The 17,499-nt window shown below is 36.2% G+C and overlaps 1 protein-coding gene across 1 annotated transcript in view; it reads left to right on the top strand.

The window, feature by feature from the left end:
* FOCAD (focadhesin) overlaps positions 1-17,499 on the top strand; it is a 502,178-nt gene that overhangs the window by 256,384 nt on the left and 228,295 nt on the right. Inside the window, exons 16-18 of the mRNA XM_007952545.2 lie at positions 5,293-5,343; positions 6,308-6,391; positions 13,247-13,385. Of these exons, the coding sequence (XP_007950736.1) occupies positions 5,293-5,343; positions 6,308-6,391; positions 13,247-13,385 (274 nt within the window). The remainder of the gene's footprint in view (positions 1-5,292; positions 5,344-6,307; positions 6,392-13,246; positions 13,386-17,499) is intronic.

Genomic DNA, 17,499 nt, shown 5'->3' on the forward strand with positions numbered 1-17,499 from the left:
TCCTTGGGTTTCCGAGGCAGTATCACTACGGAAGTAGATTGCCCCATCTTCCTTCCGAGGAGTGGCTGGTGAGTTTGAACCACCAGCCTTCTGGTTAACAGTAAAATGCCTTAGGCACTGACACATGATATAAAGTAAGTAGCTGTGTAAGGAATAAATGAATGAATAGAGGGTATAATGAGTTTATTCTCACATTTGGGCTTTTGCTTTAGGTTATTAAAAAAAGAATCAATTTGTGACTCCTAGAGTATATAGTTAACCAACAGTCATTTTTATGGCTACTATTCACAGGTACTTGCACTTACATTGTCAAGAGTTTGCAGGGCTGCTGCTGCTAGGGAGCTAAGACTAAAATTTGAAGTAAGGGCATGTTGTATATATTTATTTTCTGTCCTCAAGGGTTGAGATCACATACCTTTGTATTGCATGCACTTTGAATTGTTCAGATTTAGTTATAGGCTAATTTATTAAGTGGTTTATGTGATAGTTTCTTATGTTTGCTTACCCATGGCTATGGATTAGGGTGTTTTTTGTTGTGGTGGTAGTAGTGGTTTTCTTTCAAATTTTATATTATTATCACTGGCAACTTATTTTGATTTATCTTCATGCTTACATAACATTAGAATTTCTCTATTGCTCACACAGGCTGCTTTGGGAGCTATACCATCCATCCCTTCCCTCACAGTCAGCAAGATCATTTCAGTGGCCATAGTCACCTTGGAAGTAGAAGTAAAAAAACAGTGGAAGGAGGCATCTTTCTCTCTGTGTCTCTGTCTCTTTCATTCTTTCTCCTTCTCTCTCTTTTTGTCTCCCATTCCCCTCTCTGTTGAGATAATTTGTTTCTTTTACCTGACTAGAATTTGTTCAGATGTATGCCAGAGTTGAATTTAATCTTCCCAAATCCTCTCTTAGGTCACCACTATCCTTGGGCACCTGAGGACCTTGTGTTTGCATATCCTATAAAGCCTTGCAGAATCTGGCCTCACTCTACTTTTCTGCACCATGCTTTCCAGAAAAAACAGACGACTTGTAGTTTCCTTCAGCTTCCTCCAAACTGTTTTATTTCATTTCTTTGGTTCCAGTCATTCCCGCTGTCTGGAATTACATTCTTTTTCATCTCTAATTTTAAAATCTCTTTTAAAAAATAAGAATCGGTCTAATGCATTTCATCCTTTGAGGATCTATCTGCAAGCAAGAGTCTATTGTTTCCAAAGTACTTTATCCATACCATTCTTAGGAAACTTACTTCTGTTTTATACAAGTGTATGTGTACTAATATTATTATATATGCAACAGCATATATATATATACACACACATATATATATGTGTATGTGTGTGTATATGTATGTATGTATATATATATATATATATATATCAGTGAAGGAATTGGCGAAGAACAAGGCTCCAGGAATTGACAGAATACCCAATGAGATGTTTCAACAAATGGAGGCTGCCATGGAGGCACTCACTTGGCTTTGCCAAGAAATTTGGAAGACAGCTACCTGGCCAACTGACTGGAAAGAGATCTATATTTGTACCCATTCTGAAGAAAGGTGATCCCACAGCATTTGGAAATTATCAAACAATAAATCATTTATATCATAAAATAATAATATTTATATCATATATCAAATCTTCCTGAAGATAATTCAAAAATGGTTACAGCAATATATTGACAGAGAACTTCCAGAAATGCAAGCTGGATTCAGAAGAGGATGTGGAACAAGGGATATCATTGCTGATGTGAGATGGATCTTGGCTGAAAGCAAAGAATACTAGAAAGATATTTACTTGTGTTTTACTGACTATGCAAAAGCATTCTCTTTTGTGAATCATAAAAATTTATGGATAACTTTGAGAAGAATGGGAATTCCAGAACACTTAATTGTGCTCATGAGAAACCTGTACATAGAGCAGGAGGCTGTCGTTGGAATGGAACAAGGGGATACTGCATGGTTTAATCAGGAAGGGAGTGTGTCAGGGTTGTATCCCTTCCCCATGCTTATTCAATCTGTATGCTGAGCAAATAAGCTGGACTATATGAAGAAGAATGTGGCATCAGGATTGGAGGAAGGCTCATTAACAACCTGCAATATGTAGATGACACAATGTTGCTTGCTGAAAGTGAAGATGACGTGAGCACTTTGTGATGAAGATTAAAGACTACAGTCTGCAGTGTGGATTACATCTCAAAATAAAGAAAATGAAAATTCTCACTACTGGCCCAATAAGCAGCATCACGGTAAGTGGAGAAAAGATTGAAATTGTCCAAGACTTCATATTACTTGGTTCCATAATCAACACCAATGGTAGCAGCAGTCAAGACATCAGATGAAGTATTGCACTGGGCAAATCTGCTGCAAAAGACGTCTTTAAAGTGCTGAAGAGCATAGCTGTCTCCTTGAACACTAAGGTGTGCCTAACCCAACCCATGGTATTTTCAATCACCTCATATGCATATGAGAGCTGGGCAATGAATAAGGAAAACTGGAAAAGAGGTGATGCTTTTGAGTTGTGGTGTTGGCAAAGAATACTGAAAGTACAACACACTGCTAAAAGAACTAACAAATCTGTCCTGGAAGAAGTGCAGCTGGAATGCTCTTTGGAAGTGAGAATTACCAGGCTTCATCTTACCTACTTTGGTCATACCAGAAGGGACCATTCCCTGGAGAAAGGATATCATGCTTGGTAAAGTGGAGGGTCAGTGAAAGAGGGGAAGGCCCTCAACAAGGATTGAGACAGTGGCTGCAACGATGGTATAAAAAGGTATAAAAAGGATCGTGAGGTTGGCATAGGACTGGGCAGTGTTTGATTCTGCTGTACATAGGGTCGCTATGAGTAGGAGATGACAAAGCAACTCTTAAGAACAACTATATATATATAAAACACATACATATATATGTGGTGTTTTTGTGTTGTTATGTGCTGTCGGGTCAGACCCAACTCATAGCAACCCCTCCTTGGGTTTCTGAGCAGGTATCACTATGGAAGTCGATTACCCAGTCTTCCTTCTGAAGGTTGGCTTGTGGGTTTGAACCACCAGGCTTCTGGTTAGCAATCAGATGCCTTGCGCACTAGGCTACCAGCGCTCCTATCTATCTATCTATCTATGTATCTATCTACTTATCTATCTATCTACACACACACACACACACACATATATATATATATAGACACACACATATATACACACACACAGTGCTTGGTACATTCATTCATAATATATTTATTAAAACTTACTGGCCTTAGAAGTACTAATAAATAATGATAGTACTTTTGAGTACCAGTTCTATTCCTAGCACTAGTCTATTTACTTTATATGAATTTGTTCTAATATCTTATAGAAAGGTATTGTGTTTCATTTTATTGATAAAGAAACTGATGTTTTTAGAGATTCATTCATTCATTAAATATTTATTGAATCTCTGCTACGTGCCAGGCAAGCAACTTTAACCAAGATTGTAGTTACTAAATGAAAAGCTAATGTCTGAACTCACAACTTCCTAGTTCCATAGTCTATATTTTTCTGTTACACTATGTTGTCAATTACTTCTCTCCAGAAGTTTAATGGTTTGTAAAGGAGATATAGTGATAATTATAATAACATTTGACAAATGTAGTTAATCAAAGAAGTGAGGTAGTAAAAGTGACCAGCAGTCTTCAGAAGAATCTGAGGAAACCTTCTTTAGTTGGTACTCTTTGACTTTGTCTGTGAAGAAATAGTAAAATGTTGCTTCCATAGAAGTTTTGGGGAATAGAATGTGTAAAGCGAGGGGTTATAAAAGGACCTTGAGCTCTGGTGGCATAGTGCCTAGGCATTTGACTGCTAACCAGAAGGCTGGTGGTTCAAACCCACCAACAACTCCTCAGAAGAAGGATTGGGCAATTGCAGAAAGGGCAAGAAGGCCACATGTTCTGACCTCCTCTAACCCCACAAGAAGATGACAGAATCACCATCAATAGCCAAAGGCTAATTCCTGCGAGGCCAGACATGCTGCCTCCCTCCAGCCCTTTCTCCAACCATTCCTCCCAAAGCTCCACCACCTCTCTCCTGGGTTCAATAATTCGCTGCAGTGGCCACACAGAACTCACAGATTATGAGGTTTATTAGGGAAGCACCAGGTTACAATTCAAGTTCAGGAAAAATGCTCAGTCTCCCTCCCAGCCCACCGTCCACCAGCCAAGTCTCTCACAGTCTCTCCCCCAGCAGTGCATGTCCCTTGGTGTCTTACTCAGCAATGCATGTCTCTTGCGTCTCTTTCACAGCAGCATGTGTCTCTTTCAGCAGCATGTGTCTCTTTCAGCAGCATGTGTCTCTTTCAGCAGCACATCTTCCTCAACCAGCAGTCAGAGAGCTCTAGGAGGCCTCTTTTTGAGCCTGTCAGAGTGATCAAACTAGCCAACCATAGCATCAGAACTCTCAGCACCTAAGAGAGAGTGGGAACCTCCCAGAACATTGTTTTGTGCCACTCCCAACAGAAATACTCCAGGTGGACAACTTTAGCAATCAGGAGCTCCTCAGTTGCTCATAGCAAATCCCACCTTGGAGTTTACAAAGACTTATGGGTAGAAAAGCCACATTAAGTAATTTTCTACACCATAGCAATCTGCATCCATAGAGATACTGCCTCGGAAACCCAAGGAGGGGTTGCTGTGAGTTGAATTCGACTGGACAGCAGTGAGGCTTTTTTTTTTTTTTTTTTTTTAATGGTTTGGAAGAGTAAGAACTTAGATAGGACTACAATGAAGACAGCACTGAGTGCTGGAAGACCATGGCCTTTTTATACTCAATCAATTATTAATTTTTGTCATCTTTTAGGAATGGCCTTTGTGGCCTAGGCCTTTTTAATGAAAAAGAAATGGTCATTGCCGTAAATAGTGTACAACCTAGTAGTGAGTAAACCACATATACACGAATAGTTATAGCAGATACTAAAGGGTACTATGGGCCTGTGGCAGCTTAGGAAAGAACAAACTCTCTTCTGGGAAGGGTATCAGGAATAGTGGTGTTTAAGAAACTAGTCACTTTTGTACTAGGACCTGAGGAAGTCATAAGCCATGGTTAGGCTTATAAATTTAATAGTCTTTTAACATTTCAATGTGTTTAAAATAGCCATGTGTGTAGATTATTGGTCTAAATATTGTCATTTTATGAATAATGGGTAAATATAGATTAAGTCAATTATTGGTAATAAAATTTTTAAAGTGACTGACTTTTTATAAAGATTGTTTATTCTCTCAATTTTAGCTTTATCTTAAAAGTATATTCTGTTGTTTGCTGACTTTTCAGAATTTTAAAGTTCAAGTTCTCAGCTTCCTCTGGACTCACACTCAAAACAAGGTACTTTCACATGGGATGTCAGTGAAACAAAACACAGCTGGGGAAATAATTGTGAAATAAGACTCTTAGAATAAAAGATAAAACTCCTTTGAAATTATGATGATTTCAGGATTTAAAAAAATTCTGACTACTAATACGTTTAGGTTTGAAAAATTACCCTCAACTTATGCCCATTAATAAATTTTTGCCATAAAGTGAACTTAATACTTTGTGAATCTGACAAATGGGGACTGTTGCCATGATCTTATATTTTTATATGGCCCTTCCCCTTTTCTATTTTGCTCTTCCCCCACCAATAAGCATACTAAACAAACAAACAAAATTTAGAACATTTTTTAGATGCCTTTTCCAATCAAGGCGTATAGAGAAAAAGGTGTAGGTAGTGTTTTAGCCATTTCATAGATGAAAGAGCATAAATTCCAGATGGCTAACTTGCCTTGTTAGTAGGTGGAGAATCAGAGCTCAAACTGAGGCCTATCAGACTCTGAACCGTCATACTCCTTCCACTCAACCATATTACCTTGTGGGAACCTAAGCAGTTATGAGTTACTTTCATGTAATGTAATTTTAATGTAATTTAATGTAATGTAGTTTAATGTAATTTTAATGTCCAAATTAGGATAAAAATCGTAGTTCTTATCGTCTGCCCGGTAGTGTTTCCTTACTATTTTGTAACTGGGACATGTTCTCCAGAAAAATATTATTGCAGATAATTTTTCACATTTGTCCTTATTTCCCTCCTCAGGCCCTTTCCCTCCTTTTTTCATATTTGCTTTAGCAAATCTCTTTTCTGAAATTGCTAGTATATATCCTTTTGACTGAAACAAGGCTTAACTACCATTCGTAAAGCACTAATTATAAAACCTTTGGGCTCATGAGGAAAGTTATCTTTCTTCCTCCAGACTTGGTTTTCACTATGTTTTTTCTTTCATTTGTTTACTTTTTTTTTTTAACCCCCATTTAGGACCCAGTTGTAGCAAATGCTGCATATAAATCTCTGTCTCACTTTAGTGCAAGGGAGCACACCATTCTTCATCTGCCTGAAAAGGTAGGCATTTCTGCTTTCCCACCATTATCTCTTAATGCTGGATTTTACAAGTTTATTTTACCCTCTCTTAAGAGATCATTACCAGCTGCTGTATGTATAACTCTAAATATGTTGTCTATAAAAGATAAGAGTTTATGTTCTTATATTTTTAATCTGTAGAAGACTGTAGAGGTCTTAGGCTTCACAGGTAATGAATTTTAAATCTCTTTGGAGCAGAAGGAACATACATATGATGCATACAAAGTCTTTTTAAGGTGACTGGTATCTGGCTGCATGCCTTTGCCAATGGCTTGCTTCAGAAGGTCTACACTACTGCAGGAACCTCTTTGCCCAGTCATTGTGCCATCTGGGACTTCAAATTCAAGCATGGCCTGCGTAGACTAAGATTTTGTACCACCTGTGCACCCAGAAATCTTTATTTATGATGAAGAATTGAGATACTGTATGAAAAAAAATCTATTTATTATTATTTATTAGTATAGTGTGAAACGATATATAGGTTATCCCTGGAGAACTGGATGAACAAAGTACCACTGTCTTTTAAGAGTTAGTACATAGAATGACATTATCTTCATTTTTAATTAAACTAAAAACATATAATAATCTCTAGTATCAAGGTAATATAAATGGGAGCTCTGGTGGCATAGTGCCTAAGGCATCTGACTGCTAACCAGAAGTCTGGTTATTCATATCCACCAGCCACTCCTCTCAAGGAAGATCTACATCCGTAGAGATGCCGCCTGCAAAACCAAAGAGGGGTTGCTATGATGCGAATGTACTCGACAGCAGTGTATAAGCTATTTTAAAGTTTGAAGTCATGTTAAAGAGCTAAATGTCTACTTTCACATTTAGTGTCACTACCAATTCAAATGCATATAGCTATTTATCACATGCCTTTAATGTGTTAGATGAAGTTATGTGTAGTGTTACTCGGAATCAATCTTAGAGGTAAAATGGCAGTAGGGTTTGGCATAAATTTCTAGGGATCTTCAGGCATTAAAATGAGCTTGCTTTTTTTCTGAATTGAGTTTTATACAGAGATTAGATGACAGTAGGCAGACTAGGAAAGAGAGACTAGGCAAACTTCTGTTGGAGCCACTGTAAAAAGGAGATTAAAGACAAGCTCTTATAAAACCAAATCTTAAATAAGTCAAAATTTCCCAATTTTTGAGGACTCAAGAGTTTGATTGGCCAGCGTGGCATGCAGTTTTCACAAATGGGAAGGCTTGAGAAAGGTGTTCTGTGACTCAGAAAATTTAAAGATGAGACTTCTGACTACATTGCAGTAGCTAGCAATACACATAGCTGCTAAAAGAGAAAAAAAAAGTAGAAAAGGTGAAGAAGAAATAACTACATATAAATTTAGTATGAAAGCTACTACCAATTGCTTAGGTACAGCATCTGAAGAGATGCCTTTTTATGGTTATTTTTAATAAACAATTGCTCATTTAGTTCACAGCATAACAGTTACCTTTATTTTAAGCTATTATTTCAGAAATATTCCAGCTAGAGTAATAGCTTTTATTAAATAAGTCTCACTTGTAACTGTTTAAGATCTAATTTTTAAAATATTGAATGTTTCCATGTTCCCAACCTTAGAGTTATTTTCAGTTTCTGATTTTGTTTGCTAGAGTTTATACTCAATTAAATATTATACTCACTCAAATGCTAACTTCTTTAATTTAACACATCGAAGACCTTTAGGCCTGAATAGCCTTAAATGGCTTTTTATTCCTTCCAACATGAAGAGCAGTGTTACACTTAGGGTTGGGTTTTCTATATATGTTTTGGTTTTCACCATCAGAGTGCAAAGGATTGTAAAGGAAAACTTATATAGGCTTATTTCTTTACAGCTTGCTTTTCAATATTTTTCTTCTATGCCAGTCTCCTTCTGAATATGACCCATTCCCAGAAATAACAGTTGCTCACTGTGGTGGATACTTTCAGCTTGGGTTGGGGAGTATAAGAGGTTTGAAAAAGTCTTCACTCTGATGTCCAGATTCTCACAAAGGATCATTACTTCTAAGACTACACCATGAATTCTTCTTCTTCTTTTAAATTAATTGCTCTTTTTCAGCTTAGCTGTTTAAATACCTAAAGACAAGAAGTCCAGAAAGTGGTCAAAGCGTTCATACTCTACACAAGTCTCCAAAGGCTAAGGATATAACCAAGTCAGTTGTCCACTTCCGTTTCATAGATGATGGCAGTGATGTAAAACTGAGACACTGTTTCTATAAAAGCATATTTTCAAATGTTTGTAAGTCCCTGTCAGATAGGGACTTCTGTAATGCAAAAACCAAGATTCTTCTTTGTTGTCAGAAACTGTCCACTCTGCACTGAGGGCAATTGAAAGGTAAAAGACTGCATAGAACAAAAGAAACAAGAGGAATTGTCAGACATCAGAAGGAAGATTTAGGGTTGAGTGAAACAGTACCTTTAGGTGAGGTGGAAAATAGATGGTCAGCTTGAATGAGATGCTGTATGAGTTAGGGATCTGAATACCAAGTTCTTCTTTCACGTCATTGGTTTATTATTAGGAAATCGTGTGGACTTAGAGGCAGTGTACATGTGCGCTTGTATTGATTTAATAATTATTTAGTAGATAGCTGCTAAGTGCTCGGCCTTGTCTTAGGTGTTTGGAATGTTAAAGGAATGTATATGTTTTGTTGGTTGGTAAAAATATCATTGTTAATCACCTTAAATTTGTAAATCTAAAGTTGGCATGCAAATTTGGGGGCTTTGAAATCCTCTTGATTCTAATATTGAAAACAAATACAAATAACTTTTTGCTTCTACTTTGTATTTCTTCTGGTTGTTTTGTTTTGTTTTTAGCTGTCTTCTATCTTGACTCCTCTAGCACCAGAGACACAGGCACACCTATGCACACACACACATACACACACAAACTATGCAGAACAATTTTTCTTTTCAAAGAATCAGTAATGAAGAAATATTTAGCCAGAAGATTGACTCTTCTTCTCAACTCAGGTTCAACAAGAAATATTCAGCCATTTAATAATTGAACTTCTCATTATAGAGATCTGCAGATAGATTGTTTTGTTGGTTTCTGGAGTTAATTTCACAAGTGAGTAATATAAAATAACTGATTATTCATCCAAGTTGTATAAATATGGTGTAACCTCTTTGGCTTTGATTTAAGTGAATGTCACTGCATTCATCAGAAGCTGTTTCTCTTTTAAAATGAATTTATGCAGATATTTGATGTATTCCAAATAAAATCTTCTATTTATACACAAACTCCTAGATTTTCAGAGATTATATATACAGAAAGGTGGTTGAAAGGTTATCAGGTTTGGAACGAATCCACAGTGAGGAATTTTGTAAAGATAAGTTTTCCAGTATTCAATTTGAAGCAGATTTTAAAAGTAGTTTGACGTTATATATTTGGCTGTCCATTTACATGGACATGTTTTCAACAAAGCTTACCCATAGTAAGAAGGGTTTTATGGTGGTGGTAGTGGTGGTGGTGTCTGTGTGTTTTAAATATACATGTAATTTTTCCTGAGTATTTTAACAACTAATGTAATATAAATACCCACATGTTAGAACTTTAACAAATATTCTTTCATATGACTCCTCTTTATTCTCTCTAGTTACACTCACATTGATCTTGTTTATTGCTTGCACACAAAGGGAAAAGACTGGGGTTAGCAAAGAGAAGCTGAAAAGAACAAATATTGAAGAGGTGAGCAAAGAAGAGAAAATGAACTATGGTCTGACAATAAATGCTTACTGGCCAGGGAGAATTTTAAGGAAACAAATTGAAGGACTTATTGGACCATAACTGTGTAAAGTGTATCATTTATAGTACATTTGTGATTTCTTTGTTAAAATGCATACATTCATGAGATGAAGAAACATACCATCTACTGCATAGCAGATAAACTAGTATAGACACCCAACTATGTGAGTGAGAAATTAGACAGTTTAAGATGGATGAATGGGTCAGTTTTTTTTTTTTTTTTTTAATCCTCAAGTCTTTATTTAATAATGGGCTCAAACACAGCAACCATTGTGAGGGTGGCACAGTGTTTTGCTTTGATGTACATAGGGTCACTGTGAGTTGGAACTGATTCGACAGAACCTCACAGCAACAACAACTTTGTTTAGTGACTCTCAGAAGTATTGATGGCTTGGGTGCTGTGACTCATTTTAAATAATTTAGTTTGAGCAGAAGGCTTGTTGTTATTGTTAGGTGCCATCGAGTCGGCTCAACTCATAGTGATCCTGTGTACAATAGAATGAAACACTGCCCGCTCATGTGCCTGAAGGACTGGAAGGGATAAAATATGTGCAAAAATATCCTAAATAATTCTGGATTTGGAAGCACTGGGGCATTTGTTTTGGTTCATACACCAGTTTAAGGCCCCTCTGTAGCTTTGTCCTTTCTTTTCTTCTTCTACTTCTCCTCCCCCTTCCCCTTCTTTTTATTTTGGAATGTAGTCTTCCTCCTTTCTTCCTTCCCTTCCCTCCTTCATGTTTTCCTTTCTTTTAAAAACTTTTATTGAGATCTAATTCACATACCATACAATTTACCTATTTAATATGTATAATTCAATGGTTTTCGTATATTAATACTATATTTTTTGTGCAACTTTCACCATAATCTAGTTTTAGAATTTTTTTATTTCCCTTAAAAAAACCCCTTCACATTCAATCCCCGCTCCATCCTTCCCTCCCTCAGCCCTAAGGAACCACTCATGTACTTTCTGTCTCTGTGGGTTTGTCTAGTCTGTATATTTTGTATAAATGGAATCTTATAGTATGTGACCTTTAATGGCTGTCTTCTTTCTTTCTTATAATAGTATTTTTAAGGTTTGTTCATATTTTTGCATATATCAACAATTCATTTTTATTTTTTTGAGTGAATAATATTCTGTTGTATGGATATACCACATTTTGTTGCATTCATCAGTTGATGGACATACGAACTGCTTCCACTTTTTGGCAATTATGGAAAATGCTGCCATGAGCGTGTGTGTAGAAGTTCTTGTATGTGTTTATTTTCATTTCTCTTGGTTCTATACCCATGAGTGGCATTGCTGCATCATATGGTAATTCTGTGTTTAACTTTTTGAGAAACTATCAAACTGTTTTTCAAAGGGGCAGTACCATTTTACATTCCCACCAGCCAGGTATGAAGATTCTGATTGTCTGCATCCTCAGCTTGCCTCTGAGTTTTCATACTAGCTAAAGCATTCAGCTCTGTGCTCCATCTCCCCAGGGCTTGTGTTATTTGTAAGTATCATTACGGCAGACCTTCATTGCCACAGATAGGTTACTGATCTACTCTCAGCTGATCTGATCTCCAGCTATAAGCACTGTTGTCCATTTCTTCCAGTATGCTGTTCACATGTTATTTTAAGTTTGTACTATGATATGTAAAAAGTCAGAACACATGGAAGAGATCTAAAATCAATTTCTTTTTTGGTATTGTTATAGGCAACTAGGACTGATTTGAATCTTTAAGACAATTCTTGATGATGCTAAACCTGGCATATTCCATATACGTCCTCAGACAAAGGCACTTAGAAAACTCTTCTTGTCAGAACCAAAGGGTTTGCAAACATTGCAGGGTTTCTATGGTGTGTAGTGATGTCAACAAATGCTATCATGCCATATCAGGAGACAACCTGACTGTTCCCTCTGTAGTTATGTCTGGCTCAGCCCTCTGAGAATGAGATACTCAATAATGAATCAGAATTAAGCCTTGTCTTGGAAACCTCTTGAGTAGTTGGGTGGCTTTTACTCCTTTCCACTAGTGAAGAGAACACTAGTTACGTTTGAAAGGCTTCGTTGGAATTGAGCTTATTATACTTAAGAGAAGTATTTCCTCTCTGTTGTCTTTTATTCCATGTAAGAATCCTGACTCAGTGCAGTTCCTAGATGGAACAGTGCTTTGGGGACCTATGAAGAAGGCAGTCTGCAGGAATTGTTAATTATTTCTAAAAATAACTCCAGGAGACAGGCTAATGGTAATGACAAGGTTCTGGCACTTTATGGTTATAGCAACCACTTTTATATATTTTGATTTCCTCCCCTAATGCTTAATTGTCTCCATGTGAGCATTATGATGGTGTGTCATTGAAAGTATTAAAAATTTAATTAATTGCTTGACAGTTAGATCTTGCGGAAACTACAATAGTGGCAATCTTTTTTCATTTCTTATTTTGGTTCAAACAAACCTAACTAATCACAGAACAACCACAAAATCTTGCAAATTTCAAATGAGATACAATAAAGTATAGCTACCAATTATAGATTTTAGTGTTTTTATATTCCATAGCAACAAACTGCCAAGACTTAAAAATATCAACTAAAGCATTCTGTCCCTCCCTGGTCTCTACTCTCTATTCTACTAGAATATCGGAAGCTATGGCATACAGGTATAAGCTGAAACCACAATTTTTTTTTTTTTAAAAAAGCTATTCAAACAAGGCACGTGTTTCATTATAAGCCATAGAAGGTTAGTGTATTGAATGTCAGTGTTTGCCTTTTATTGTGTAAAATTTTATTAGTTTTCTGTAATAATCATTGCTTATGCTGGCTTAGAGTGATTTTCTTACTGTATTACTATTTGTTTTTTTACATGGAACTGCGAGTGTATCTAATAAGATGATTAGAGTTTACCATTTAGTGAATCTGGAAATCAAATAGATGTTTAAAAAATTAACCTTTTGTTTTTTTGACGTTATAGAATGATCTAGTTTAACTCAGTCTTTCAATATTATATAATCATAGGGTTGCTTTCAATCGGAATCAATTCAATGGCAGTGGGTTTGTCTTTTTTTTTTTTTTTTTTTCCTGTAATTTCACCACTTGTTATTATTTCAGATAAGACCAGAAATTCCTGTTTCTGATGAGCTAGATGAAGATAAAGATGATGAAGGTGATGAAAAGGAGGTAGACCTTTCAGTTCCTGGCTCTTGCTATCTTGAATTGTTGTCACTTACGGCTCCTTCAGTTTTACCAGGTGACTATTTAGACTTTTAGTGGCAAAGAAGCTAAATTTTCAGTGATTTTACCTGTCTGACTAATTGTATTCTTAGGTAATATTTATATTACATAGCCTACTTTAATCTTAAGGACTTATTTTCTAACTGTACTCATCTGTTTTATAGGGACAACTTGAGGTTGTAAGGTGCTCAAAACTTACCGAAAAAAAGAAAGACAGGAGGGAAGGGAGAGAGAGAGGGAGGGAGGAAGAAGTTAGACTTGAATAAAATTAAACTGGAAAATTAGTTTAAATAGCCATCTCATTGACAAAATTTATAGTGGGGTTCACTTAGCTTATATAATCAAGAACCATTATTTAGCTCATATAATGGTTCTTTATATAAACCATTATATGAGCTAAATAATGGTTCTTGATTATATAAACTAAATGCAAAAGTCATTAGAATCTATCTCTAGAGACCTAGTGGGTATTTTCATCATTGTATGTTTATTCTTTCTATAGAGTCACTCCAAAACAGTACTAATATTTGAGAGCTGTTTCTATTGAGAACTTTTTTTAAAAAAAGCTTTTGTAATACTTTTTCTAATGGATCAAATTGTGTGAGTTTTGGTATAAAACTTATATGAGCCCTTACATTAAAAAATTATTTTTATACTTGCATATGGTAATGGCTCTATATGAATATATTGTTTAGAAATGATGACCTACCTCTATTATTATGTATCCTACCCAAGAAATGGTGCGTGCATGGTGGTATCCTCTGAGAAATTTGATTATGGACTCTGATTGGGAATTTACATTATTTTGTTTTAAATTCTGTTTTCTGATTATTAAAAATATTTCCCCAAATGATCCATTTTGATTAAGTAGCTTTCAATTATTAGCCAGCATTTTGCTGGGCATGTATGTACTTCTTTGTTCAGTTTTAGACTCAGAAAGCTATAAAATAAGATCAAGAAAAAACATCTGGGATCTCCCCTGTGGTTAATAGTGATTTTACCTGTTTGACTAATTGTATTCTTAAGTAATATTTACATAACACAGCTTACTTTAAGCGTAAGGACTTATTTTATAACTGAAATGCTAAATTTCATGCTAATAAGATGATTAGAGTTTACTATTTATTAGTTAATCTGGAAATCAAATAGATGTTTAAAAAATTAATCTTATGTTTTTTTGGCATTATAGAGTGATCTAGTTTAACTCAGTCTTTCAATCTTCTGTAATCATAGAGTTGCTGTCAATCAGAATCAATTCAATGGCAGTGGGTTTGTCTTTTTCTTTTTTTTTTAATAAATGTACTCATCTGTTCTAGTTATCAAAGGTTCTTTTTGTATCTTAAAATTACCTTAGAATCAATGTCCTTTCCCACTTTTTCTAATGACTTTGTGCTTTTACATGAATCTTTCACTTCAGTCTGTGGCATTAGAAGGAGACAGGGGGATGATGTTATGCTGTGATGCTGTTGTTTTCTGTCCTCTCTGGGTGTGCAGTGCTGTGGTGGCCATTACCTGATTCTTCTTCATTTTTTAAATTTTTAATGGTTAGCGGGGCTTTTCCCTGAGAAAGATGTGGAGTATTTGAGATCAACAAGTATATTTGTTTGAGGAAATTAAAAATATTGGGGTCAGGAGACCTATGAGTGGTCCAGGTGCTGTCTGTGTCTAACATCATGCTACCAGAGGCAAAATACTTCATTTCTCTGTGCCTCACTTTCCATATGATTATTAAGGACTTAAAAGAGAACCACAAAATAGGCTCCAGCCTTAGAAACCTCTAACAGGTACAAGGTGGATGGTATTTATTAGGTCTCTGGGTGCTATAGGTAGAAAATTAGATTGCACTGAAAGTATGTGAATCCTGACCCTTGTCTCCTATTAATACCTTTCAAAGGCACAGAAAAGCAGCTGTAAAATAAATCCAGTCTTTTGTATTATTCTAAATAGGAATGTTACTGCCTTTTTTTTTAACATTCTTATTTTGAAATAACTTTAGACTTAGAAGAAGTTGTAAAAAAAAATTTTTTTTAGAGAGTTCCTATGTATATTTTACCCAGCTGCTCCCATTAATAACATCTTATTTAATCATACATTATTAAAACCAGAAAAATTATATTGGTACAATACTATTAACTAGAGACCTATTTGGATTTCACCAATTGTTCCTCACCCCCAGACATTATGTAAATTTGAGATTGGGGCTTTTTCACTCTGCTTAGTATCCTTGAGAACCATGCAAATTATTATGTGTCTCAAGTACTTGCCCCTTTTTATTGCTGAGCAATATTCCATTGTATGGATATATCATGGTCTCTTTATCCCCTCAGCCGTTGATGGACATTTGAGTTATTTTAAAAATTTATATCTAATACTCTGTGTCCTACAAACTTTCAGTGTCTTTTCAGATTCACACATATGATAGGCATAGACTAGGGCAAGGCTCTAAGACAATGGAGAAACCTTGGCTTAGCACTGGGAGAACATGGAGCTCCCATCTATCAGGGACCAAAAAAAAAAAAAAAAAAACCCACCAAACTCACTGCCTTTGAGTCAATTTTGACCCATATTTACCCATATTGGGTTCCTAAGGCTGTAAATCTTTATGGAAGCAGACTGTTCTATCTTTCTTCTATGGAGTGGCTGGTAGGTTCAAACCACTGACCTATTGGTTAGCAGCCAGATGCCTTAATGACCATACCACCAGAACTACTTTATATCAGGAACACGCAGCCTCAAAGCATCTTAACTATTTTTAAACTACTTTTCAGGCTGGAGTTATTTGAGAACCCTTAGTTTGCTGAAGAATTTGACAGAGAAATTTCAATTCCTGAATTAGAATTTCCTCCTTGGCTCAAGAATACTTTTCAGTCTATTTGCAGATGTGTAGCTGCCCCTTAACATGTCCAGCTGTTGCTGGGATAGGATCCTTTCTGAGAGAGCATGAAATTATCTTTTTCTTTTATTATCCCCCTCACCATAGATTGTTTTTTCTCACAAATAGATGATTGAAGATAGATTCGGAAAAGTATATACTCATGCCCAGCTTGAAGCAGTTACACATATGCATGTGTATGCAGGACTTGGAGTGGATGGCCTACAGTTGCATGTTACTCATTTCTTTCATTTAGATGATGCTATTGATCAGTGTCCTGACAGAAAATGGACAGGTGCAGAGGGAGTTATTGAGAAGAGTTTAATAAAGGGACTCTTCACAATTGTATTATCAGGTTAAGGGATTTTTATAGGAACAATGAATCATCCCAGAGTAGTTAATGCCCCGAGGCCTGAAAGGTCAAAAGGAGGGATCAGTTCCTAGAATAAGAGAGAGTGTTTGTATCACAAGATAGTGCTGCTTAACGGTAGCTGTGGCTTTCAGAAGGATGCAGGGCATCTGCAGCAATCCTGTAGGTGTGTCTGGAAAATGTATGCCCTCACCTCTTGTTTCCACTGTCTAATGGTTAAGGCATTTGGTTACTAACCAAAACATCTGTAGTTCGAACCCACCAGCTGCTCCACAGAGGAAAGATGAGGCAGTGTGCTCCTGTAAAGATTTACAGCCTTCTCAATGGACCTCTGTCCATTAAAACCATTCCCCTTACAAACAGGAATCAGACAAGGATGCCCTCTATCACCACTTCTATTCAACATTGTATTGGAGGTCCCAGCCGGGGCAATAAGGCAAGAAAGGGAAATCAAAGGCATCCAAATTGGTAAGGAAGAAGTAAAAATATCCCTATTTGCTGATAATATGATCCTATACATAGAAAACTCAAGAGACTCAGCAAGAAAACTACTAGAACTAATTGAGAGATTTAGCATAGTGGCAGGATACAAGATCGATGTACAAAATCAGTGGGATTCCTCTACGTCAGCAAAGAGATTGCTGAAAAGGAAATAAGGAAATCAATGCCATTTACAATAGCTGACAAAAAAATAAAATACTTGGGAATAAATCTTACCAGGGACACAAAAGACGAGTGCAAAGAAAACTAAAAAACACTACTTCAAGAAACATAAAAGAATTACTAGGTATATACCCTAGAGAAGTGAGAGCCATGACAAGAACAGATATATGCACGCCGATGTTCATCGCAGCACTATTTACAATAGCCAAAACATGGAAACAACCT

Source organism: Orycteropus afer, unplaced genomic scaffold (genome assembly GCF_000298275.1).
Source record: "Orycteropus afer afer isolate SDZICR_OR568_19922 unplaced genomic scaffold, OryAfe1.0 scaffold00345, whole genome shotgun sequence".
NCBI classification, from domain to species: domain Eukaryota; kingdom Metazoa; phylum Chordata; class Mammalia; order Tubulidentata; family Orycteropodidae; genus Orycteropus; species Orycteropus afer.